We start from the raw sequence: 24,678 nt of genomic DNA, 5'->3' as shown, positions 1-24,678 counted from the left end.
GAGAGAGAGAGAGAGAGAGAGAGAGAGAGAGAGAGAGAGAGAGAGAGAGAGAGAGAGAGAGAGAGAGAGAGAGAGAGAGAGAGAGAGAGAGAGAGAGAGAGAGAGAGAGAGAGAGAGAGAGAGAGAGAGAGAGAGAGAGAGAGAGAGAGAGAGAGAGAGAAAGAGAGAGAGAAAGAGAGAGAGAGAGAGATGAATTGGTTTGAGAGAGAGAGAGAGAGAGAGAGAGAGAGAGAGACAGAGACAGAGAGAGAGAGAGAGAGAGAGAGACAGAGAGAGAGACAGAGAGAGAGACAGAGAGACAGAGAGAGAGACAGAGAGAGAGACAGAGAGAGAGACAGAGAGAGAGACAGAGAGAGAGACAGAGAGAGAGACAGAGAGAGTTAGGAACATTCCGAAAAAGAAATAGCAGGGCGGGTGCTGTCATGATGATGCATTTCTTCTGCTTGCCCATTTGCTTGAAACAGGTGCGAGTTTAGGCAGACCTCTGACCTCGACAGCCAGCGTACAGCGGGGGTTCCTTCAGGCTGACGGGGAGAGGCACCGCGGCCAAACGTCAAAACGGGCCCTGCGCGCCCGTTGATGTGCAATCGTCTCCCTCCCTTTTTTGCAAGCTTCTGAATGGTATAATATACTGGGCATTGCCTGGCGTAGAGACCTGAACGCTTGTGGATCCTTTCTCAAGCCCCGCGGTTTGGCGCGCAGTTCTGCCCGTGCCCGCTTGTGACATCAGCATGGAGAGCGCGCCAACGACTGCCTTGATGGCAGAGGTACCAGCTACCTCCACACACCGTCGTCAGCGGCATCGTGAAACTGAAAAGGAACGACGCCAGCGGCACAACTCGGCCTTTGCGCGGCTCCGGAAAGCGCTTAATCTGCCGCCCCGCACCGATCAGGCCACCGTTCTCGAGCTGGCTTGGCAACGCATCCAACAACCACAAGCACAGCGAGACGATGGTGCCAACAACATGCTGCGCAAGGGGCACGCCCTTGGCTCCCCAAGCACGGAGCGCCGTTGCTCCTCGCCCTGTTCCATCACCTCAGCCTGCTCCAGCTCGCCGAGCACGCTCGAAGAGGATGCCGCCCACGTTGAGGCGGCCCTTGGCTCGTCAACGGCATTTAGAAAGACAACTGCATTCATGGTGCCCCCATCTTTGGGTGGTGGTCGCCCTTGTCTGGCTTGCGGGCAACTCCCCCACGCTCTCGAGCAGCAGCAGGAGCAGGCCACCAAGACCGTCGCCGCGCTGAGCTTGCGCGTGTCCCAGCTTGAGATGGAGCGACAGGAGTTTGTGACACGGGTTGCTGACCTTGAGCGACAGCTGACCACAACCTCAACGACATTGTCCACAGCCGCCAACCTCTTGACAACGTCCGACACAGCCACAGCCACATCCAGTGGTGTAGATGTTCATCACAACATGGGCTCAGTGTCACGCGGTTCGGATGTTTCGGGCATCGGGAGTGGCTGGCCTTCTTTTCAGACGGGAGCAGCTCGAGGGCACCTATACGCTGGACCCTCTTCGACCTCAACGATGACAGAGACCACACCCTTGCTCTGGCCCGAGCTCGGTGCCCCCGATGCCCGGGACAACAGTTGGCTGACCCTTGATGACAGTGACTTGACGCCAGTGACGACCACGCTTGACGGAAATGCCTGGCTCCCGGAAAGTCAGGTCGCAAATACCGCTGTGCATGACACGTTGCGGCTGGTTGATGAGACGCTGCCGTCAGCCTCATTCAACAGGCAATCACACCTCCAAGCCCAGCCTCAAACGCGACTACAGCCGCAAGCGCAGCCACAGCAGAATGCTACATCAGACTCTTCAATACCGCACGATACCGCATCTGCATCATCTTCTTGTGGCCCTATCCGAGCCTTTTCCCGAAATCCCACTCTGTTGGAAACACCGTTCCTGTCTGACTCGACCATGATGGCCATTGTGGACGAGCACTTTCAAATGATTTACTGCAACACGACCACCTTCCAGCATATTCAGGCGAAGACCTTGACTGAAGGCATGCGCTTCATTCAGGTGCGCGGGTTTGTGGTGGACTTTGACCTGTGCCAGGACATCTTTGACTCGCTCATGTATGGTGGGCAAACCACGGCCACGGCCATTGGCAAAATCCGCACCATGGCGGGGGCTCTGGTCTGGCATCGCTGTACCATGAGTGTCCTCCAGTGTCGGCATCCTCACACGGGTTGGGATGCCAAGGCCATGATGATTATGGCTGAAATCGTGCCGCCCCCCGTCCACAAGCGTTCTTTTCGCATGACATGATGCCACTTGTTTGACTAGCGACTGGCAAGGTTATTCCTATTGGTTTCATTCCTTTCAAAAACAGGTTCGACTTTTGTTTGTATGGTACCTAGCCGGTTTCTGTGTCGTCATGTTGTGTGTGCGTGTGTGTTGCTATCATCTTATTTCTTGCATCTATCAGTTTGAGTGCGTCCGTCTGGTGACGCGGAAGTGATTGTGGAAGGCCCGGTGCCGATCAACCCTTCGTTCGTGCATAGTAATTTACCCAACGACTTATAATGGAAGCGTTCTGTGAATCGATCTTTTCCAACTCGGTGCTGGCGGCTCACACACACACGCGCGCGCGCTTGCGCAAGCGTCGCACCGGCTCTGCTCAAGTTGTCAGCGCAAGTGTCGTCGCAACAATTGTCGCTTTCAAGCGATATGGACTTTAGTTCTCGAATGAATTTTGATCCTAAAATCATACAAAAATAAAATGAGTTGTGGATGACGAGCCATGATGCTTGCGTTCGGTGCCGCGTGGCCGCTCAATGTCGATGTGCATTGGTGTGGCGATATTCCATTCAAACAGCTTTGCATCGTGCATAAGGGTGTGAAAACGGGTTTGACCAATTTCATGGATGCCGCAGCGCACATTGTGTGCCACAAATGGCAGCGCCCCTGAGCAAGCCCAGAGAAGCGCTGGTACAGATCTGTTGTCCCAATCAGCTCGCACACACACTCTCCTTACTCCCTAGCCCCTCCAACCATGTGTCTGCCTTTGGGATCAAACTCGTTGCGCTGCATCTCCACACCCACCACACAAAGAGAAAGAGAGAGAGAGAGAGAAAAGCGAGAGAGAGAGAGAGAGAGATCATGATGTTGATGTGTCACTTTCCATCACTGGGTTTGTACCGCACGACTGACGACATACGACGGATGGAGTGTGCTCCTCCTGTTTGTTCTTTGGGTCACGGCGCAGCACGTATCGGGATGCCTTCTCCTCCTCCAGCTTCGCAGTGGGATTGGAGATCAGCGTCCTTGCTTGTTACACTCCCGTACGGGCGAGATCGCAAAAACGCTGCCCGCTTGATCAGGCTCAATTTGGTTTTCCGCCCCTCCCGCTCTCTCGGACATGTTAGAACCGCCTGCTGCACGTACGCAGGCACGGCCAGACCACTGAAATCGTGTACCACCTCTTGACGGTCTGTTATTGCATGCCATTCAAGCCCGCGCTGTTTTTCTACTTCTTCCTCCGCCCCAGCCTTTGTCGGTCGAGCGTTTCTGTGTGGGTGAGGATCGTCACCTCCCTCACCGCTCGCCGGCTTCCCCGCCCTCGTTCTTTCGTTTTCCTTGCAGGTGTGCGCGTCCTCCAACCATGTTACAGCCACACATCTTCAGCTGGCAGGCTGGCACGGCCGATGAGCAGCGCGAGACCATCAATGCTCGCCTCAATGCCCTGAATGCGGTGCGTGACAGGTCACAGCTTGCCCAGATACCTGCGCCAATGCTCTTTCCTTGTCACAATAGCTCAATTCCACCCTGGACCACTCCCCACCTTTTTTTTTTAACACCCCCCCCCCCGCGGCACATTAGGAATCTGAGCCTGAAAGCTCGGCTCAACGTGACGAGCTCCGGCATCTGCGCCGTCCCCAAGCCACCTTGCAAACCGATGGCACGCCCGTCCGAGGCCGAAGCCGACTTTGAGCCCCGACAGCAGACGGGTGCGACAGCCGCCACAGCCTCAGCCTATGTTAGGTGAGCCCTCGCATCTGTGTCAACGGGCCCAGCTTGGGTGGTCTGGCTTCCACCCAGCAACTCTTAAAGCAGAGGGATTAATTCTACCCCGTTTTCGCGCTGTTGCCAAACCGCCTCACCTTCCACTTCTCATGCCGCTGCTGCACTCGCCTTGCCCTTCTCCCTTTGTCTTTCAGCTATTTGATGGCCGACACTGTCATGACGGCGCCCCACAATCCCACAACTGCCAGTACAGCGCAGCTGATCGCCGATTGGGCCGCCTCTCAACGTGTCAATTTGGATCACTGTGTGCCTCAGATTCTGCCTCTGGCTCGTCGTGGTGGTCTGGCCGCGGGCGAGCTCCAGCTGGCCACGGCCGAGGGCCAACACAGCAGCATTCATGTCGGCTCCGATCGCCTTTTTGAATTGGCCTCGGAGCTCATCGACCTCCCTGCCAAGCGAGTTCCCATTGTCGTGGACATTGCCATCGGAAACTCGGCGGGCACCGATGCACCATTCACTGCTAGCTACAACCAGCTCGCAGCAGCCCGCAGCGCTGGCGCCCCCCTTATCATCAGTGACAATGCCCAGCAGGCCCACGATGCTGCCCTGGTAGCACATCTCTTTGCCAAGACCGCGCGAAGCCTGTGCATCACTGCCACCAACGGCGTGGATGTGGCTGCCTCCTGCCGAGGCATCGAGACGGCCACAGAGGCTGGCCTTCAGCTTTTGTTGCAAAGCGCCGAAGGCGTTGCCAGCGACCTTCCCGCCTCGGGCCTGCTCACCGTCGAACAAACCATCAAGGGGTTGCGCGCCGCCATGGAGGGTGTTCAGAGCTTCACATCGCGTCGCCAGCGGTTTTTTGACTACTATGGCTCGGAACTGGCCACGGTCGTCCTCGTTGCCAGCGGGCCTGGTGCTGCCAACCTCACAGCTGCCGTCAAACTCCTTGGGCGCAAATCACTCCCAATTGGCTTGCTCGTTGTTCGCGTCGTTCGCCCTTGGTCACACGCTGACTTTGCCGAGGCCTTGCCGGCCACCGCTCAGCAATTTGTGGTTGTGGACGTCACCTCGCCAGAGGACAAGCAGGCCTCCAAGGCCCTCTACCTTGATGTGGCTGCCAGCCTCGGCCTAGCCAACCGTCCGGGTCAGATCAAGCTGCAGAATCATGCAACCAATGCCACAGGACAGGGCATCAGCTCACAGGGTCTACGCAGCATCCTGCGCGCCGCCCTGAGCTTCATCGTGGACGTCGCCAGCATTCCTTCTCTGCTGGCATCACCCGCCGCCGCCGTGGCTGACACCTCAGTCGTATCCCTCTATGAGTTTACACGACCTACGCGTCCCATGATCGAGCGTGCCGCAGCCATGGCAAAGCTGGGTGCTGGTGCTGCCACCGTCCAAATGTCCACAGACAGCGATGCTGCCCCTCATGTTCTCATCTCCAACATTTTGTTGGGCCCGGAGGATGAGCATGATGGTCACACTGACGGGGGCGTTTCCCGCGACGTGGTTGTCATCACGGACCCGGCCATTCTCTTTCTGCGTCGCTACCGCGTCTTTGACTCTCTAGCCACGGGCGCCGTGGTGGTCATCAACAGCGACTGGTCCCCCGCATCTGTAGCTGCCAAGATTCCTGCGCACGCCCAGCAGGCCCTGGTCGACAGCAAAGCCCAGCTCTTGCTCGTTGACGCCACTCAGCTCGTGAGCGGTGGCAGCTACGAAGCCCAAGCCCTTGCGCTCACTGCTGCTGGCTTGCTCAATACCAAAAACGGTCGCTCCCTGGCCAAGCAGCTGCTCAAGTCCTTGGCCCCGCGTCTTGCAGGCGACGAGGGCGCCCGCCTGGAGGCCGCGTTGCCCACGCTCGAGGCTCGCCTTGCCCAAGAAGACGCTCTGATTCCTGCAGCTAGCGCTCTGCAGTCGACTGAGGTTGCCAATGACCACACCGTTGACGCAGCCCATCTGGTGCCGTACCACCTCGCGGAAGGCCTGCGTACCGGTCGTGAGGAGGGCCTAGACGCCAGCTATCAAGCCCTGCTGAACACCCTCTTTGGCAAACGCACCGTGGTCGCCGATGCCGGCAGCACCAACTCCCTCTTTCACGAGACCTACGCTCCCGGTTCCGCTGCCCAGCAAAAGGTGCAGGAGCTCTTTCAGGGCAATACCGAGTTCACTTTTGGTGTCTACCTTGCTCGTATTCAGCAGCGCGAGAAATTGGCTGACCTTGTGGCCACGGCCTGCCGCAGCACCACTGCTCTGCCCTCGGCGCTTCGCACCGCCCTCAACCAATGGCACGCCAATCGCGATAACAGCCAGACTTGCGCCCAGCTCGCTGACGACATCGTCCGCCGGTTGGAATCCACGCCCCACACCGAAGAGCCTTTGCGCAGCATCTATGAGCTTCGCGAGCACTTGGTCAAACCTTCCAAGTGGATCGTTGGTGGTGACGACTGGTCACGAGACATTGGCTACTCTGGTCTGCATCACGTGCTGGCCTCCCGCGAGAACGTGAATGTTATCATTCCGGAGACGGCCCTCTACACTCAGCCCCAGCCAAGCCAACGCGCTGCTCTCAACACGAAGAAAGACATTGGACTGTATGCGATGAACTACGGCACCGCCTATGTTGCCAGCATTGCACTGTACGAGAACCCTTCTCAAGCCACCACCGCCCTCTGCGAGGCAGACGCCTATGACGGACCCTCCATCATCATTGCGTATGCGCCACGACCCACAAACAGCAACGAACCCCGCGAGCAGCAGCAGATTCGTGAATCGCACGAAGCCGTTGAGCGCGGCCTGTGGCCCCTCTTCCGATGGAACCCTGCTTGGGAGAAAGCTGGTCGGGATGCTTTTGTGCTCGACTCATCCAAGCTGCGCAAGGATTTGGCCGATTTTGTGGAACGCGAGTCTCAGCTCTCCCTTCTCACGCGTGACACGCCCCTCCTGAGCCACGGCCTGGCAGACTCCAGCGCGCTGCGCCTGCAAAACAAGCGCATGGAACTGCTGAGCCAGGGAGGTGGGCGTCGCAAAATTGACATGCGCATCCTTGTTCTCTATGGCTCCGACTCGGGCAACGGCAGTGGCTTGGCCGAGAAACTGGCCAAAAAGGCCGAGATGCGTGGCGTGGTCACAGTTCGCGCGGCGGAAGCCAACGCTGTTACTTTGGAGGAGCTGGCCGACGAAGAGGTGGTCATCTTCATCCTGTCCACCGCTGGTCAGGGCGAAATGTGTGGCAACGCCGTCAATTTTTGGAACGCGCTCAAAAAAGCCAAGGGAGGCGTGAATCATCTAAAATATGCGGTCTTTGGCCTTGGCGACAGCCAGTACTGGGGCAAAAACACGGCCGACTCGGCTCGGTATTATTGCAAGCCTGCCCGGGATCTGGACAGCAAAATGGCGGCTCTTGGTGCCGAGCGCCTGGTGGAATTGGGCATGGGTGATGATCAACACGAGAATGGCTTCAGCGGGGGCTGGGTGCCGTGGGAGGCTGAGGTGTTTGAGGTCCTCAATGTTCCCGCAGTGGAAGGCGAGACTGAGATCACCGGCAAGGTCTTGAAGGATGAGAGCATCAAGGAGGAGTCTGGCTATCTGCGTGGACATATCATGCGCTCACTGGCTGACCAATCCACTGCGGCCATGTTGCCCGAGGACACCAAGCTGACCAAGTTTCATGGTATCTATCAGCAGGATGACCGCGATCTGCGCCCGCACTTGGAGGCGGAGGGCAAGGAGCGCGCCTACTCGTTCATGGTGCGCGTTGGCATTCCTGGTGGCGTCTGTACCCCGGAACAATATTTGTTGATGGACTCGCTCTCCGAGTCTCATGCCAACAGTACCCTCAAGCTCACAACGCGCCAGGCCTTCCAGCTGCACGGGGTGCTCAAATGGAACCTCAAGGCCGCTATCCGCGAGATCAACATTGGTCTCATGGACACCCTGGCTGCGTGTGGCGATGTGTGCCGTAACGTCATGGCCAGCCCCAACCCGTACGAGTCAGAAGTACACGCTGAGGTGTTGGACTTTGCGCGGCGTCTCTCGGCCCACCTAAAGCCACAGACCACGGCATACCACGAGATTTGGCTGGATAAGAAAATGGTGGCGGGTGAAGCTCACACAGATGTTGAGCCCTTGTACGGCCAGTCATATCTGCCGCGCAAGTTCAAGGTGGCCATTGCCGTGCCACCTATGAACGACGTGGATGTGTTCGCGCACTGCCTGGGCTACATTGCCGTGGTAGAGAACAAACGCCTTGTCGGCTGGAACGTCTCGATTGGTGGTGGCATGGGCACAACCCACGGAAATGTCAAGACTTACCCACGCCTGGCCGACTTGATGGGCTTTTGTACCCCTGAGCAGGCAATCAAGGTGGGCGAGGCAGTGATGCTGGTGCAGCGCGATTATGGAGACCGCGTCAATCGCAAGCACGCTCGCCTCAAATACACGCTGGAGGACCACGGCATGGACTGGTACCGTGCCAAGGTTGAGGAGCATTGTGGCTTCAAGCTGCAGGCCGCGCGGCCCTTTACCTTTGAGAGTAACATGGATCGTATGGGCTGGAGCCAGGGCTACGACGGCCGCTTCTGCTATGGCATGTTCATCGAGAATGGTCGCATCCGGGACACTGATTCGTACAAGCTCAAGACGGCGCTGCGCGAATTGGCGCAATTGCACCAGGGCGATTTCCGGCTCACGGCGAACCAGAACCTGATCATCGGCGGCGTTACTGCCGAGGCTCGCCCGAAGATTGAGGCCCTGCTCAAGCGCTACAACATTGACAACACCCGTCATTCGGGCTTGCGCCTCAACTCGATGGCATGCGTGGCGCTGCCCACCTGTGCCTTGGCCATGGCCGAGTCTGAGCGCTACCTGCCCGTGCTCATTGATCGCATCGATGAGATTTTGACGCGCAACAAGCTGGCTTCCGATAGCATCATGATTCGCATGTCTGGGTGCCCCAACGGTTGCTCGCGTCCCTTCATGGCCGAAATCGCCATGGTCGGCAAGGCGCCCGGCGCCTACAACCTCTACCTGGGCGGCGGTTATGCTGGCAACCGCCTGTCCAAGATCTATCGCGACTCGGCAAGCGAGGAGGATATCTTGCGCATCCTGGATGAGCTCATCTCTCGCTATGCGCGCGAACGCCTCAACAATGAGCATTTTGGTGATTGGGTGATCCGCGCTAACATTGTGGCCCCCACCTTGGCCGGCCGGCTCTTCCATGAGACGGATGCCGCTGTCAATGAGATTCAGACTTACAGCGGAACCCGTCAAATTTACTGGTAGATGGCGGTGGGCCCCCATCTCTGGTCACTCGTGCCCTGCCCTGGCGGCGCCTCTTTATCCTAGTGACGTGCTTTCAGGCACTTGCCTGATGTTTTGTGTGTGAGCTAGCTCCGTGGTCATCGCGCGCACATGCGGATGACCACAAATGATTAGGAAACCTCGATCCGATACACTTTTCTTGTTTGACTACCCCTTTTGGCGTATGCTTTGTCTTGGGTCCTCGTTGTAGCGACCTTTGTTGCTCACTCTTGTCGATCCGAACATACATGTTTCATGATGCCATGGCTTGTTACCCTCAAGCGCCCACCTCTGGAGGCGACTCCAAGTGGATTTCTGTTTGTTTCTCGAAACAGATGGACTAGTGTATCCCACACCCCAAATTGATTTCCAGACAAAAAAAAAAAAAAAAAAAAATTGTGTGAAGAAAAAAGAGTCTTGCTGCATCTTCCATTGTGCATCTTTATTCCTTGTGCACACAAGAACAAGATGCGAGCATTGCTGGACCTGTCCCTGCCGCCAGAATGGCATCCGTATGATCTGGCTTGGTCTCCCTTTGATGCTGGTATCATTGCGGTGGCAGCAGCTCAAAACTTTGGTACGCTGCCCTTGCATCTTGTTTGGAACAACCAGAGTCAGCTCTCAGGGGCTCACGACGGGCATATGCCTCCTCCCATCGTGCAGGCATTGCTGGACGAGGGGCTTTGCTGATCTTGGAGCGCACGGCTCCAGCAGCGCCTTGGAAAATTGCATCCATGTCCGTGTCTACGCTCCCCTTTGCTAGAAAAGACAGGCAAACGGCCCAGTCCACCAAATCGCAGGAGCCAGACTATGATCGTCGCTCACCCTGCCCCCATGTGCCTAGACGAACCTGGAACGATGGGCTCTTTGGCGTCTGCTTTGACGAGCACGATGCAACGCGTGTCTGGACGTGCGCGGGTGATGGGAGCGTCCAACAATGGCTGGTCCAGTCCCAACAAGAGCATCCCATTTCACACTGGCGCCACCACACTGCAGAGGTACACCGGTATGCAGCTTGCTCTCTCCGTCCAGAGCCCCCGCCGACGTACTACGAGGGCTTGATGTCTGACGCTGCCATGGCAACTCTGCAAACATCTCAGGATCAGGTTTAGTCCCGACCGCAGCACGCCCATTATGGCTACTGTTTCCTGGGACAGTCAAGCCCAGGTGCTGTGACCACGCGACTCACCATCAGAGGCACAGGTCATGCATGACAAGGGACAAGGTCTCCATTCTCACCGTTTTCTGGACGCCCACCCTTTGCCCCGTCGTTGCGACCTGCAACGCCGCCCCCCATAACGTAGGTGTATGCTGGACAGGCACACGATGCCCCGATCACGCTGCGTGGTCACCAGGGCAACGTGTATGACCTAACGTGGCACCCCGGTGGCCGCACTTTGGCCACCGTGGCAGCCGATCGCATGTGTTATATCTGGGACACGAGCAGCGCTCACAGCCCGGTCCAGGTTTGTACCAATCGTACTACAACGGAATGTCTTGACAGCAAGAGGATTGCACTGGCTTTGATGCTCATGCGCGTTTTGCCACACAGCGCATGGAGCACGCACACGAAGTCCTAGCCTGTGATTGGCACAAATACCATCAACACCTTGTCGTAACGGGCTGCGTCGATGCCAATGTTTACGGTGCGAGCCAATAGTTTTGAACCTAGCTCTGGCCTTGGGTGTGGCACAGGAATGGACAATGCCGCGCGTTGCGCTCGTTGTAAGCTCCTTGGTGTGACAACGGACCATCTGACATGCACTGTTTACGTTGGGGGGGGGGGGGGGGGCTCTTCGGGCAGTCCTATGCGATGTCTTCAACGAGCATGTGGTCTACAGCGCGGGCTACGATTTTGCAACCTTTGCCTGGGATCTTCGTTTGGCATCGCGACCTACAAGTAGTTCGGGCCCGCTCATCAACCAGCACACGTGCCATTCAGAGTTTGTGACGGCATTGGCGGCTTCCACGCACGAGCATGTAGTTATTGATGGTGGATGGGATGCACGCCTGCAGTTTTACGAGAGCGGTTCTTGAATGACAATCTGCGAGGCGTGGACGCGACCGGGGAGAGGCTAGGATAGGACAATGAGTTTGCATCTAGTTGGACGTCAATTGATGACGCGTGTGCACACGCACAACTGCTCAAGCATATCAGAGATCATGGTGGACTCGGATGACCTCGCATCATCGCGCGCAGGAAACAACAACAAATAACAAACAAAAACGAGACAAAAAAAGGGACAACACGTTTAAGTCTCAAAATCAGCGCACAGCGCTGGTTCGATGTTAGTCCGTCTTCATGCAAGGCGTGGTTTCATTTCTAAACCCTTTTGATAACGTTGACCGCCATCCCAGATGATTCTGGGCCGTGAGGCACCAGCGTGGCGGCAACGAAAACAAACCGAGCGGGAGTTGAGGTTAAAATGGAGAAAAAAGGGTACGCTCGGTGCTCGGCCCAAGTCATTTACATGCCAGTCGGTGATTAGTTAGAGAGATAGCGCGGCTTGTTTCCGGGGGGCGGGACACAAGGTTCCAGAATGATACAAAGTGCCTTCTCGCTCAAATCCAGGTCGGGACCGCGTCGTGACGAGACGCAAAACACTGTTTCACGAACCCACACCAGGCCATCATCCACACGTCGCACTCGAATTTCCGCCTGTACAAACACTGACTTGCCGACAACGAGGTCGCTCATGTAGGGCATGAGTTTCTTCTTGTCTTCGGTGACATTATAACGGCACGTCTTGAAGCGTTCAAGACCCGTCATGTCCGTCACGCCAAATACCTTGAGAACGAGTTCGTTGCAATAGATGGTGTCGTAGTTGGGGGTGATGAGAATCACGCCCAGGGACGTGTTGAGAAGGCGGTTGCTGAGCAGCTCGGGGCCCAGGGTTGAGGAAGCATACGTAAAGGTTGGAAGCCCGCTGCGCTTCATTCTGCGTTCGCCTAACATGTTGGCTAGAAGCGTCGTGGCTTGATGCACGGATGAGGCATTCAGAGCAGAAGAGAGGTCGCTACTAAGGGAGATGGGGGCGGGCTTTGATGACGGGGCGGGCTCGCTGGCTTCCATGGTGCGGTATAGATCGGCCAGGATGTCTCCAAAGTCACCGTCCAGAGCTACGATGGGGTCTTCGCTCATATCCAAAGAAGCCGTCAAGGCCTCATCCCATGTATGAGGGACCAAACGTGCTGAGAAAGAAGCAGCGATCGGACTTGAAGTAGACAGGGCATTCAGCGTTGGCATTGGCGGCTCGTCGGTGCTGACAGCAACAGTGCTTGGCCCATCGAGCTGCTCATGTGACCTATCCTCACTCATATCCATACGATCTGAGGGCGGGGACCATTGGGCAGACGGTGCGAGAGCAGACTCGGTGGCCATCGGAGGTGACTCGTGGGATGATGGCGACGTGGTGGGGATGTTCATGGCGGGTGACTGGGCAAACGAAGGACGAGAGGCCTGAAAGCCCAAGTCAGGCAAAAGGTCATCCATGGCCTCCATTGTCATGGCCGAGTAGGTCGCCGTCTGCTGGGGAATGGGTAGGGTGGGTGCTTCGCTGTTGCGGCTGTGCACATCGCTGGAGGGACTGCTAGCGGCCTGGCTGTAAGTGGGGCTCCAAGCTTGCTGCGTGCCCGCTGAGGCGGGACTATGGTCGGCGCGAGCCGAGGCGCGTGCATGGCTTAGTTCTTGCTCCAGACGCTGAATCTGAAGATTCTGTTCGGTGACACGGTGCCGGTCCACAAGAAGATGTTCCCGCAAAACTCGACAATTATCTTCTGCTTTGGCAGCTTGGGCCTCGAGGAATGCGTTGCGAGCACGGAGGGCAGCAGCTTCGCGCTGCAAGCAAGGGGGCTGACCGCAGGCAAGACAAGCACGGCCGGGCGGACCGGCTCCAACGGGCTGAACATTGGCTGATTTGAGACCGTTTGTGGTGAAGGCGGGCGAAGCACTCGCTTCATCTAGGTTCTGGTTCTCATTCTCATCGCCACCTTGATCGGCTTTGTGGAGAGCAGCAGGGCTGGGCTTGCTGTTTTGGTCGGAGAGACGTTGCCAAGCCAGCTCGAGGACAATGGCGTGCTCCGTGCGTGGGCCCACCTTGAGCAAGCGCCGCAGACGATTAAGTGTCTCGTTCATACGCTGGCGCCGCTCCTTTTCGGTAGCGCGATGGCGCGAACGCCGGTCCTCCATGGCACTGCTTTCGCAAAATGAACAAGACCAGGACGGTCACCAGGCAAGCCACGCCCTTCAGGAACTGAATCGCAAACCAGGTGCCAGGAGCTGCTGGCCCCGTACCAACAACGCACCAAGCAAAGTGCGTGACAGCTCCGAGTCGACACGAACAACAGTTTCTACCAAGACCCCGCCAAACTCAATACCTCGCTCTGCCTGACCGGATCGAACGGGGCGCGTCCACGGACGACTATGCGACCGTCGTCGGTGTCACAAGCCACCAGCCAGAAAGCGCGACGCAGGATGTACACGCGACGCGTCAATGGGAGCGCGCAGCCCCCAACGAAATAAAATGCGTGAGAGCAGAGAGAGAGAGAGAGAGAGAACAGAGAGAGAGGTAAGATTAGATGACATTCTCCCTCAAAGTCTCCCTTTAAATATCCCCATGCACGCGCGGCATGAGGGGATGGGGAACTCTGGCCTGCAAACCCTGAGGACTTGCACAAATGGTTTTTGTTTGACCCTCCTGCCTTTTGCGACTTTTGGATCCCGACAACAACTTCTGGGCCTGTAGTTGGTGGCGTTGCAATTCGGTTGTCTTCCTATGGAAACCTCAAGCTCGGCGGCAATGCCCCAATGATTTACACGCGCTTGTCCTTTGCCCCTTTCTATCAACATCCACTCCCATCAGATTTGCATTACTCCCAAGTTGGCGGCCATTGGGGGCTAGCTGGACAAGTGGGCGTAGAGGGCATCCTGAAGTTCCCGCCAACGACGAATTTTAGCTTTGATGTAAGCGCCAAAAGAGAGATAAAGAGAGAGAGAGAGAGAGAGAGAGAGAGAGAGAGAGAGAGAGAGAGAGAGAGAGAAACAAGACTTACCCAGAGGTGGGATGTATTTCGTAACGAATGTGGCTTGAACGCTCGAATGCCATCCAAAAGCCGGCTCAAAAGCTCAGCATCTACGGGAATTTGGACAGCTACCGAGCGTACCCACAAGCATGTCACAGACGAGCCGGAAGTCACGGGCGAGCCGGAAGCCACAGCGCACAAACAACGTGCACGGGATGCCTCAGCAAGTCATACCTTGCAGAACTTGCAGATACGTGGGTTGATCAACAAGCTGGTCGTGATTATCAACCACCAACGGCACCGGGTGTCCCTCTACGCCGGGCGATACCAGCGTCAGACACCCAACAAACAGAAGGCGCACGGCTAAAGCTAGGCAAAACTAAAACTCAGGCACGTACCCCTTGTCCACAACTGCATGCCATTGCCCGGATCTGTCTGATGCTGCTTCCAGCCCCTATGCCATGTACCGATGAGTGAGCCAGGCGTAAACAATCAATAGACAAGAGCCGGGCACGCAAGCGTCATGGTGTGATCTTACGTCAGCTCCATCAACTTCTTTTGAAGATCAACAAACGTGGGCAGGACGGCATTTGACTAGCACAATGGCAGCAGTTGTTGAGGTTAGATGCCCAAAAGCACAGCGTGGAACGGTCAAAATCAAGGTCACACAGGCTTGCCAGAAACGAACACGCCAGCAAGCAGCCACAGATATCGTCACCACCCAAGCTCTTCTTTCCCAACGACTAATGTGCTGTGTTGTGCTGAGTGGGGCAGCAAACAGACCTGACTTGAAGTTTGCGCCAACGCTTGATCAGCGATGGCTAAATCCAGCTCAAGAACAGGGAGGTCATCGTAATCAAAAGGGTCTCCAGTTACCATTTCCCCAGCCAAATCCATGGTGTGGCCCGGGGGCACGGAGGGTGGGTTGGACAGGGACGTCGACGGGGTGCCAGGCCCAGAGGGTATCAAGAGCTATGGACATTGCGGTCGAAACAAGCAAAAATTCCGGCATGCATTGTGTTGGATGTCAGCTGAGCACATTTGACGCCGGTAATGGCTGGATCCTTAAGACGGCATCAGGGGCCTGACCTCGGGCTTGTTGGTCAACAGCTTTGCTCGCTTGTTATGTGGTTCTGCATGCAAGTAAGCAGAAGCATAACACCCGAAGAACGTGTCACTTATGAGAACGTGGACCATGCCTGCACACATGCTTGTCATGGCAAGCTGCTAGCTGCGTTGCTCGCACACGTACCACTGGACTCGATCATGGGAGCAAGATTGAAAGCAGCCTGGGTATTGGCCTGACTTGCCCCTGGAGTTACAGAAGTAGCGGTTGGCACGGGCCCCTGTGCCTGGAAGAATGCAAAGCAAAGTAAGGAAAAAGAGAGGGAGGGGGGAGACACGCCCATGTATTCAGTGGGGGGAGAGGGCTGCGGAAGGCCAAGCACACACTGGTCGAGACAATGGAAGGGAAAGAAAAGGGGAGGGGGAGCTTTGCGTACTTGGCCATGCTGTGGTTGACCCACAACAGCAGGCATGGTGGGAGGGGTAACTGATGCAGGCATTTGTTGATATTGCTGTGGAATATGCTGCTGTTGCTGCTGCTGTTGTTGTTGTTGTTGCTGCTGCATCATGTGAGCTTGTTGTTGAGCTTGGGCGGCTTGTTGCCGCCGTAGCTGCTCTTGTTGCTGCTGCTGCTGTTGTTGTTGTTGGGCACGCAACTTGGCTGCCTTTTCTTCTTCTTGCAAACGTTGCATTTTCAATTGTTGTTGTTGTTGTTCCTGCAGCTGAAGTTGTCGATGGCGCTGCGCTTGTTGCTCCTGCAATTGAAGCTGTCGCTGTTGTGCCTGCTGTTGTGCCTGCTGTTGTGCCTGCTGCTGGGCCTGCTGTTGGGCCTGCTGCTGGGCCTGCTGCTGGGCCTGCTGCTGGGCTTGTTTTTGTTGTTGAGTAATATCTATGTGATGCAATCGCGCAGATACGGAGTCGAGTTGCCCACAGAGTGAAAGAAGAACTGGTTTAGTAAGACGGTTTGTGCTAAAGGAAGGCACAGCACAAAAATGAGAAACACGTATCGACGTTGATGGATCACCATCCAAGTACAACAACGAGGACAACATCCACCACATGAATGACACAATGCGTGTCTTTCTTGCAACAAGGAGACGTACCTAGGCTGCAGTGCCGAGACCAGCAGTTGTTGCATATGCTTCATCTTTGCGTGATCCTTAAGACGGGCGAAAATGTGTTGATACTTCTTCAAAACGGCCTCAGCCTGTGAGAACGAATATTTCAAAGTGGTGAGACCATTTGCACTCCGTGGTCGAAGGGGCATTTCTGGTCAACCTGCATCCCCTTGGAAAGACGAATCAAAACACAAAATTACACACAGAAACCGCATTAAGCCTTGCGATTGCAATTACCTCAGCTCGAGTGACAAGCGCACTCTTGAAAAAACGTCGAGCACGAGAGCAACCAAACCAGGTGAGAAAGCGCTCTGGGACGCCAACGGATCGAATTCAAAGATGTCACGCCTCAAATGCAGCCGAATGTTGCTTACGGAAGGGGTCACTGATGGCACAAAGCTCACGTTGGTCGATTGGCCGCTAGGCACCACTGGCGTGACTCCGACCTGGGAAGGTGCCGATGGATATGACGCCGAAACACCAGGGAGGCTTGTTGCAGGGGATGAATATTGTTGTTGAGGCACAATGGGCTGCACGGGGGCATGTGAGACGCGGGCGGGTGCCGCTCCTTGCTGCGTGGGCAAATGCATGCCGGGCTGGCGTGGTACTGGCTGGCCCTGAGTCTGTGCACTTGATGTGGCATAATACTGTTGTGGCATCTGTTGTGCTACACCATTTCGAGCGGCTAAGACCTGCTGCTGCTGCTGCTGTTGTTGTTGTTGTTGCTGCTGCTGCTGCCTCTGGCGCATCAAAAGATGTTGCGATGTTAGGTTTTGCGCAGACCCAACATGCGACTGGATCTGCGAAGGGTTCACCATGGTCGACCCGTTGGCACCATGGCTCGTCTGAGTTGGTAGCGAGGTGACTGGTCCTTGACTTCCAATCGGATATGCTCCTCCGGACAGTTGCCATTGCGGCACACCAGTTGAAGCTCCGGCGCCCGGAACTCCGGCAGGTCCAGGGTTGGTGGCTAGGGTTTGTGAAGACATTCTCTTGTTATGAACAACAAACTCAAAGGGCGGCACGATGGGAGTGCAATCAAAGCTTGCCAAGAGGCTTCGCGACTTACGTATGGTTGAGTTGGTATTCATTTGGTGCTTTTCGTACTATCAGGTTATGCCACACAATACAAAGCAAGGTTATGCGCCACAAGTCAAGGGATCAGAGCCACTCAGGTTGGAAGCGCAAACTACCTTTTGCTTCATGTTCTCTATCAAGGCGCAAGCCAAGCAACCGAGCAACGGATGGGATGAGAAGGTCGTTTCTCAGCATCAATGGATACAAACGAGTGTCGAATGTACTTACGCAGCAGATTGTTCACTCTCATCGACACTTCTTGCTGGTATGCTTCCTGTATTTGAGGAAGAGACGGGCGACGCGGGGCAATAAATTAGCGACCTTTGAGCAAGACCATGCGCAAGCATTCAAAGGAGGTTTCAGATAAGCCGAGGTCCATGTGGCTTACAAAGTTGGTCGAGTTATGCGTAAAAGCGGTCTGCTCGAGCATGGGGATGTGCGGAAGCACCTGGTCCTGAAAGATCTGAAAATGGGGTGACTGCTCGAGACGTTGTTTTCTGCGCCCACACAGTTTGCGTCAGTGGACAACGAGAGGGAAAGCAAAAGGGGCGTTTGGACGGGTCAAAAGGAAAAAGAAAAATTGAGCAAGACCAAGATCATCGTCTGCCGTGGAAGGCCTGGAGCAAGTTGAAGCACACGCACATTGTCTGAAGCATCTTTTTGCGTGTTTCGGTCGGAACCGCCATGATGTCGGTATCCTAAGCCTGGCTGCAAGAAGGCCGGGGCATGGCGGATGGAAGAGGTTCAGGTGGGTGAATGAACTCGAAGTTTGTCATGAAAGCGGTGACCTTTGACGGTGCCAAACTGAGGATCAAGCCAGCAACGACCAGAGGCAGAGCTTGACTCTTGATGTGTTCAAGATGCATATTTGGGTAGCTGAGAGCCCAATTGACAAGTGCCCCAGTTTACCTGAATTAAAACCACGCTTCAAGCGCCCCTGCGGCGGGAATCAAGGATGATTTGGGGGTGCCACCGCTGACGATAAAGTGACCTCCACCGCTGCACAACAGACTGAACGCAGGAGTTTTAAACGTCGAAGATGCCGAGGGTCGGGATTCTCGCGGAAGGCAAGGGCTCAGGGAGAAGCGTACACCCGGCAACCTTGTGTGCATAGGCAAGCATGCACACCAATGGCAGGAGGACGGAGCGACGCGAGCTCGAAAGGTGTGAAGGCAAGGAAAGGGGTCACTGCCAGGGGGGGAGCGGGACAAGACAAGTGCATGAGTCTGACCTAAAATTCAAAAAGGGGGCAGTCGCGCGAGCCGATGAAAACCAACTCGGCCAAGCCAGCTCAAATGTCGTGAAAACAACCCCTCACGTACCCGTCAGGTGCTCTTCTTCATCCAACTCAACCCCGCTGCCGTCGCGACCGTCGCGACCGCCAAGACCACCAACACTCGTCAAAAACTGGTTGGGACGACCACTCAGTGAAGTGTCACAGCCGACAGAGAGAGAGAGAGAGAGAGAGAGAGAGAGAGAGAGAGAGAGAGAGAGAGAGAGAGAGAGAGAGAGAGAGAGAGAGAGAGAGAGAGAGAGAGACAGAGAGAGAGACAGAGAGAGAGAGAGAGAGAGACAGAGAGAGAGACAGAGAGAGAGAGACAGAGAGACAGAGAGACGTTTATCAAAGAGAGACACAATGCATGGGCAAAGTCCAACAAGCTATAGGTATGTAGCATACCGTCATTCCCCCACGATTCTCCCACAACGCAGTTGGTCAGCGACAGAGAGAGAGAAACTTTAGGAAGTTTAGGAAGGGGGGTGAATTCCGTGTAATCGAACACCTTAGGCGCGCGATCTTGACATCTAAACTTTCAGACTGACATTACATGTAATTCACCTAAACTGGTTGATCAAATTACGGTGCTGGACACCCCAATCCCACCACGCTTTTCGAGAGCAAATGTTGGGATTCCCTCCTCATCCCCATGACCGCTAAGCGCTGGAGATGTCGTTACACCTCTCAATCCTATGCTTTGGCTTTCTCATTTTTGAGCACTTCCAGTGCTTGGGCGCTGCTTGTGGTAATAACACATTACACGAACTATACAAATCACGCACGCCACCCCCCTTCCACACACACACATATTCGGCTCCTTTGGAGAATGTTTCGCCTAATATCAACTAATAAGCCCAAAACACAAGAGCAGAATCATCTAGGCGCGGCTTCTGAGCTTTGGAGTGACAAACAATATGTACAACGACGAGCTCAGGATCTCCGATTCAATGATCCCCCTCAAAGGACTGCAATCCTGTATCAAGGGAAAACTTAATCTGAGCCACCACGGGCTTGCGTTGCCGAGCTGTCGTCGTGCCCGAGGATAGGCCAGAATAGGTGGGCCCAAACATTTTGCCCCGCAAGGGAAGTCGCAGCGTCGCACTGGGAATTCCGCTCCGTCGTCCGGTGCTGCCGGTGCTGTGCGCACTTGAGGCCGCTCTAGTTTCGTCAATGCAAACGGCGACCAAAGCGTCCGCCGGCGCGAATCAGCACGCAAATCGTCGACCTTACAACTTCTACGAGGCAGTAGCCCGATTTGGGACTTGACACTCACCTTGACTCGAGGAAACGACGCCCACCCGCCGTCAGTGTACGCAGCGTGTCGGTCTCGGCAAAAACCACGCGCCCCGCCCGCGCTGCGTTGGAGTTTTGTTGCATGGCCAATCGTGCCCGATAGGTCTCGTATGTGGCTAGCAGTGATGGCAAAAGCCGCCGCTCTGCCTTGTAAAACAAGAAAGCTTGCGGTGTCTAAGCCATCGCCGGGACCAAGTGGTGGATACCATAAGCAAGCCCCACCCCGTTATAAGAATAAAAATAAAATAAAAACAAAACAAAACAAAATAAAAAGAAGGAAAGTGGGTTGCAGAAAGTGCACACCCTCGCAACTGACCTGAATGCGCTGCGAGCGGTTGGAGATGGCGACCATGATTTCTGGAGGCAAGCGCGTCAGCAGGGATGGCGAAGCACTCGACTTGAGAAAGCAATCGACAATGGCTTGCGCCTTTTGACGCAGTAGCGCCATGTTGGCTTGACGATGGCACATGAGCTTGTAGCGCTGCACCTCGAGCCAAAACTCCAGCTCCATCACTCCTTGAATGTCTACTCCACCAGCCCAATGGTCCGATTGTCAAAGCAGCGCACAGACGCCACCACTCAAGCCCCGCTCTGGCACTATTCCCACCCATAATACCAAGCATAACCTACCACGCTCACGGAGCCAGTCCATGTAGTTGAGCCGCTGCTCGTCTCCGTCCAATCCCAGAACCAACTGTACAAACTCACTCAAGCCTACGAGGATTTGCAATACCTCAAAATGAAACCCCATGTAGCTAAGATCTTGAGCAGGCGTGCAATGTCACATACGCTGGTCATCGGCGAAAGAGGCAGCCATGGCGACGAGCTGCTCGAAACGGACGTCCTTGTTAGCCAAGCCCTTGATGCGTGCTTCGGATTGGCGCTTGGCCATTTTGGTCATGTACTGATTGAACATGGGCAAATGCGTATCCGCCAACCGCACCTCCGCTGCAACCTGCAAGGGCCATCAGTAACGAGCGTCTCTGAGCTTCTTGAAAAGCGTTGGCGCACAAAAACCAAGCCCGTCTCACGTCTACTCGATCCAATAAGCTTGTTGGCTCGAGCTACCAACCTGAGCCTCCTCCAATTCCGGGGTGGATGGCCGCGACGTGGGTGTAGCATCCTCCGTGGAGCCGCCGACCAGACCTGCGTCATGGTACATCCGAAAAAGTCCCCGAGCCAAGCGCCCGCGATGCTGCATGTGACCCCCCCGGAGAAGACAGCGTGATTTCTCATGAGCTTTGATGTGAGAGATTCAATATGGCTCACGGTGGTATTCCAATCAAGGCTGAGAGCTGAATAAGGGTAAAACAGCAAACCTTTTGGATCAGCGCCTCGGGGTTGGCTCTCGCAGCCACAACGTTTCGAATGAGCGGCGATTCCTCGTCCATCAGTAGAAAGTCCTCCACTTGCGTCCAAACTAGCAAATCATCCATTGCATTCTGCGTTGACATGGGGGGACACGAAACGCAGTGAGTGCCCAGTAGGAGCGACAGAATCCCGCCTTGATCGACACATGCGGCACCAGCATTTTTTTGCATGGCCAACATACGTTGGTACGCAAAAAGTCCAGAAACTGCGGGACCATGTGCTCGCGACCGTTGAGGAAAAGATTGGCAGTTTGCTGCAATCGAAACACGGACGGCCCGGTCTCATACAGACCAGCCCAGTAGCCATCCGTGACCTCTTGCGATATTTCTGGCATGCTCCTGGTGACCAGAGTAAACCGAGATGCACCCAGAACACGTGTGAGAAGATGAGGAAGGCGACTGTCACCAGCACCATGTGTTACATCCATCAAGGGGAGGGGACGCAACGCAGAGCATGAAACGGCGTCAAGAACTCAAATGGCTTACTGTTGAACAATCTCAGTCACAAGGTCGTCGGCAATCTTCGCCGTGACCTGGGCCTGAATCATCTCCTCAAGAGCGGCTGCTGCCTAATGTGGAGACAAGTGACGTGCACAGCGACAGTCAGATTGACGAGAAGCTCATAGCTGCGATTACACGGCAACGGCGTGCGTGCCGAGCGACATACTTGGTCCGTGCCGCCAACGGCACGACGCATCGCATGTTGACGGGCGAGTGCCTCGGCGTCTAGCGCGAAGTGCTTGGCCTTGGCTTGATGCATTTCAGCGTGGTACAAGGCGAGGCAGGGATCAAGCGCATCAAGCGTGAGGATCAAGAGATCCTCCAGCTCACGCCGAGCTATCCTGGTTTCTGCCGCGGCCAAGGCCTGATCCAAGGCGTTGTGCTCAGCAACCAGTGCTTGGAAGGTGGGGGACACGCAAAGCTCAAGCAGAGGCACCCGCTGGAGATTATCATGGCAAAAGTCCGATCATAGCATCATGAGCACATGGCCAGGCCTGCCTGCACGCGGTAAATTTGGCTCGTTACTGGTCACAAATTTAGCAGCACACTCAGCAACTACTTACATTGCGAAAGCCGTGCTCCACAAGGGTCCAGATTTCATGTGCGCAGCGCGGATAGAGGACAAGGGCTGCATTGCAGCGCCGACAAGCCTCAAGCATCGCGGAGAACCGCTCTCGTTCCGGCTGTGTTCCCAGCGCACTAGCCGAGACGGTCCATGCCGCCCAAGGGCCCCCGGCAGCTTCATCGGCAATGACTGCGCGATAAATATTACGACGACGAAGCAGCTGGTCCATTTCGGGACTGGACTCTTTCAAATCAAGGCGCTCCAGGAAGGTGCGGCTGGCTCCTTCAGACGACTGCGCTGGAACGGTCGCTGTGTTGGACGGCGCCGCCCGTGTAGCTTGTGAGCTGGGTTGCTTTCGAGCTGACGGTTGGCCGTCCCGACGAGCTGGTGCATGCTTGCTCTTGGCCCGGTGTTGCCGGCTGTGAGAGGCTGATTTGCTTGTTGGTTGCTTGTGTCGTCGCTCGTGCGCCGAGGGTAGTTTGAGATGGGACGTGCCATGACTGGCTTGATGTGCTCCAACATGATGGCGGCCGTTGGGATGAGTGGGTTTGACGTGGGCAACAGGAGGGAGCCAGGAAAATGAGGTTGGTTGGTCCTCTTGCAATGTCATGCGGTGAAGGGCATCGTTGATATGCTCCGACAAGATATCGCTGTGACTCATGGTGGGTAAGAAAGCCTGTTGCGTGTCGTTATAGCCCATGGGACCACGGGCGCCTCGGGCTGAACGCAGACGATCCCGCACGCTCGCCGTACGGGCACGTCGCCGCACGATCGTGGCCGCAGACGCCTTGCGCGTACTCCGCGCCGTGGGGCTCGCAAAGCGAGGTTCCTCGTCAAAAAGAAAATCCTCGTCATCTGCTTGCGAGGTGCGTTCCTGACAGGATCTGGCCAGAGCGCACACAATGGGGCCAGTGACGGCATTCCCATTCAGGTGGAGGAGGAGGGGGATGAGGGGGATGAGAGGGATAAAACGTTATGCTTGTCAAGTTGGAAATGACAAAGTGTCCAGCAGCAAGGCTCGCCACAAACCGATCAATAATATAGTGGGGTAGCCAGTATGTCTTGATGTTGAGCAGCAGTAAGGGGGCCGCGGCATCCAGCATGTCACGCAATTGGCCCTCTAAAACACGATGTTACCGAAAAGTGCACGTGACAATATGATGTATGGAGTCTTGTCAAGAGGGAGCTGATAGCAAAAGGTTGTACAGTAAGCGCTCGATATCGCACCAGGCACGCTTTGTTGGCCCACCAAAAGCTGGAGGACCTGAAGCAGCTCTTGTTCATCAGCCGACGTCTCACTCATTGCTCGCCCTTGAAATTCCGGACCAACCAAAGGGAAACGGGTCAGAGGTACCCCACAAAAGAGTCGAAAAGATGGTTTGTTTGGCGAGCAAAAGCAAGTATGCGTCCTCGTGCCCTTGGCACAAACCTTGAAAACGAAATGCTGCCAGACAACACTTGCGAAGCTGTAAAAGCCAGTCTGTGGAGCCGGTCCAGAGGCGCTGCTCGAGCAAATGGCTAAGCAACCCCGACAAAGGTGCACATGCTTGATTGAGCATGAAAGCATCTTGAGAAACACGGGCACTTGTGCAAGCGACAAGCAGACGAACCGAATGTGGGCCGCCAGCAAGAATGCATGCACGGCGGCAAAGCCATGTGGAGAGCGGTGCTGCAGAAACGCAATGAACGCTTGTAAATCGCCGTGGCTTTCGAGGTCCGAGGCGGTGTCCAGGCCCACGCTGAAGAAATCCAGTTAGGGGTTGTCGTTTTTAGTTTTGTTTTTTGTTTATTCCCCCATCCAACCGCGTATTATTGTGTTGTTGTTGTTGTTGTTGTTGTTGTTGTTGTTGTTGTTGTTGTGTTGTTGTTGGTGGCGATGGAGGCATTTGAGCGGTCGGTGTGGTAGTGGAACCATAAGTTGGTCGTTAGAGAGAATGGCGAATTGGCACGCAACACGAAGGCCTGTTGGAATGGACGACTTTACCGTTCAAGGCCTGGAGAGGTGACGCCTCGCAATGCTTCCAACAAATCGAGCTGGGCACGCAGGGGGCTTCGCTGATAGGCTGGTTCCAGCTGTTGAACGACCCAGCCAAAGACGGGCTGCATGTTTCAA

General features: G+C 55.5%; 6 protein-coding genes across 6 annotated transcripts in view; 3 read left to right on the top strand and 3 right to left on the bottom strand.

Annotated features, from left to right (window-relative positions):
• Positions 1 to 451, bottom strand: part of MONBRDRAFT_25133 (uncharacterized protein) — a gene marked incomplete at both ends in the record, with an annotated part of 5,974 nt that extends 5,523 nt beyond the window's left edge. The window contains one exon of the mRNA XM_001745442.1: positions 237 to 451. Within this exon, the coding sequence (XP_001745494.1) occupies positions 237 to 451 (215 nt within the window). The remainder of the gene's footprint in view (positions 1 to 236) is intronic.
• Positions 452 to 522: 71 nt separating this feature from the next.
• On the top strand, positions 523 to 2,279 carry Mb_HLH_3 (uncharacterized protein; the record flags this gene model as incomplete). The annotated part of the gene is made up of 1 exon (XM_001745588.1): positions 523 to 2,279. The coding sequence occupies exon 1, from the start codon at positions 732 to 734 to the stop codon at positions 2,277 to 2,279; it is 1,548 nt and encodes a 515-aa protein (XP_001745640.1). The 5' UTR covers positions 523 to 731.
• A 1,899-nt stretch (positions 2,280 to 4,178) lies between these two features.
• On the top strand, positions 4,179 to 9,260 carry MONBRDRAFT_32277 (uncharacterized protein; the record flags this gene model as incomplete). The annotated part of the gene is made up of 1 exon (XM_001745587.1): positions 4,179 to 9,260. One exon carries the CDS (start codon positions 4,179 to 4,181, stop codon positions 9,258 to 9,260), a length of 5,082 nt encoding a protein of 1,693 aa, XP_001745639.1.
• An 852-nt stretch (positions 9,261 to 10,112) lies between these two features.
• Positions 10,113 to 11,409, top strand: MONBRDRAFT_32276 (uncharacterized protein; the record flags this gene model as incomplete). The annotated part of the gene is given in 5 exon segments (XM_001745586.1): positions 10,113 to 10,276; positions 10,482 to 10,578; positions 10,598 to 10,744; positions 10,831 to 10,924; positions 11,083 to 11,409. The coding sequence occupies 5 exon segments, from the start codon at positions 10,113 to 10,115 to the stop codon at positions 11,313 to 11,315; spliced, it is 735 nt and encodes a 244-aa protein (XP_001745638.1). The 3' UTR covers positions 11,316 to 11,409.
• Positions 11,410 to 11,763: 354 nt separating this feature from the next.
• On the bottom strand, positions 11,764 to 13,467 carry Mb_HLH_1 (uncharacterized protein; the record flags this gene model as incomplete). Its single annotated transcript, XM_001745441.1, has 1 exon — positions 11,764 to 13,467. The coding sequence occupies one exon, from the start codon at positions 13,465 to 13,467 to the stop codon at positions 11,764 to 11,766; it is 1,704 nt and encodes a 567-aa protein (XP_001745493.1).
• Positions 13,468 to 14,147: 680 nt separating this feature from the next.
• MONBRDRAFT_25128 (uncharacterized protein) lies at positions 14,148 to 24,451 on the bottom strand (the record flags this gene model as incomplete). The annotated part of the gene is made up of 27 exons (XM_001745440.1): positions 14,148 to 14,428; positions 14,535 to 14,612; positions 14,699 to 14,754; positions 14,839 to 14,894; positions 15,084 to 15,272; positions 15,390 to 15,433; positions 15,553 to 15,652; positions 15,803 to 16,334; positions 16,469 to 16,572; positions 16,858 to 17,589; positions 18,203 to 18,264; positions 18,883 to 19,219; positions 19,619 to 19,671; positions 20,135 to 20,303; positions 20,446 to 20,654; positions 20,760 to 20,843; positions 20,919 to 21,084; positions 21,202 to 21,324; positions 21,449 to 21,571; positions 21,682 to 21,838; positions 21,986 to 22,068; positions 22,167 to 22,439; positions 22,564 to 23,449; positions 23,595 to 23,685; positions 23,995 to 24,083; positions 24,176 to 24,304; positions 24,369 to 24,451. 27 exons carry the CDS (start codon positions 24,449 to 24,451, stop codon positions 14,148 to 14,150), a joined length of 5,289 nt encoding a protein of 1,762 aa, XP_001745492.1.
• Positions 24,452 to 24,678: the final 227 nt, after the last annotated feature.

This window comes from Monosiga brevicollis, genomic scaffold (genome assembly GCF_000002865.3).
Source record: "Monosiga brevicollis MX1 MONBRscaffold_9 genomic scaffold, whole genome shotgun sequence".
NCBI classification, from domain to species: domain Eukaryota; class Choanoflagellata; order Craspedida; family Salpingoecidae; genus Monosiga; species Monosiga brevicollis.
The sequence above is the reverse complement of the archived record's forward strand: the minus strand, read 5'-3'. Positions and strand labels throughout refer to the sequence as shown.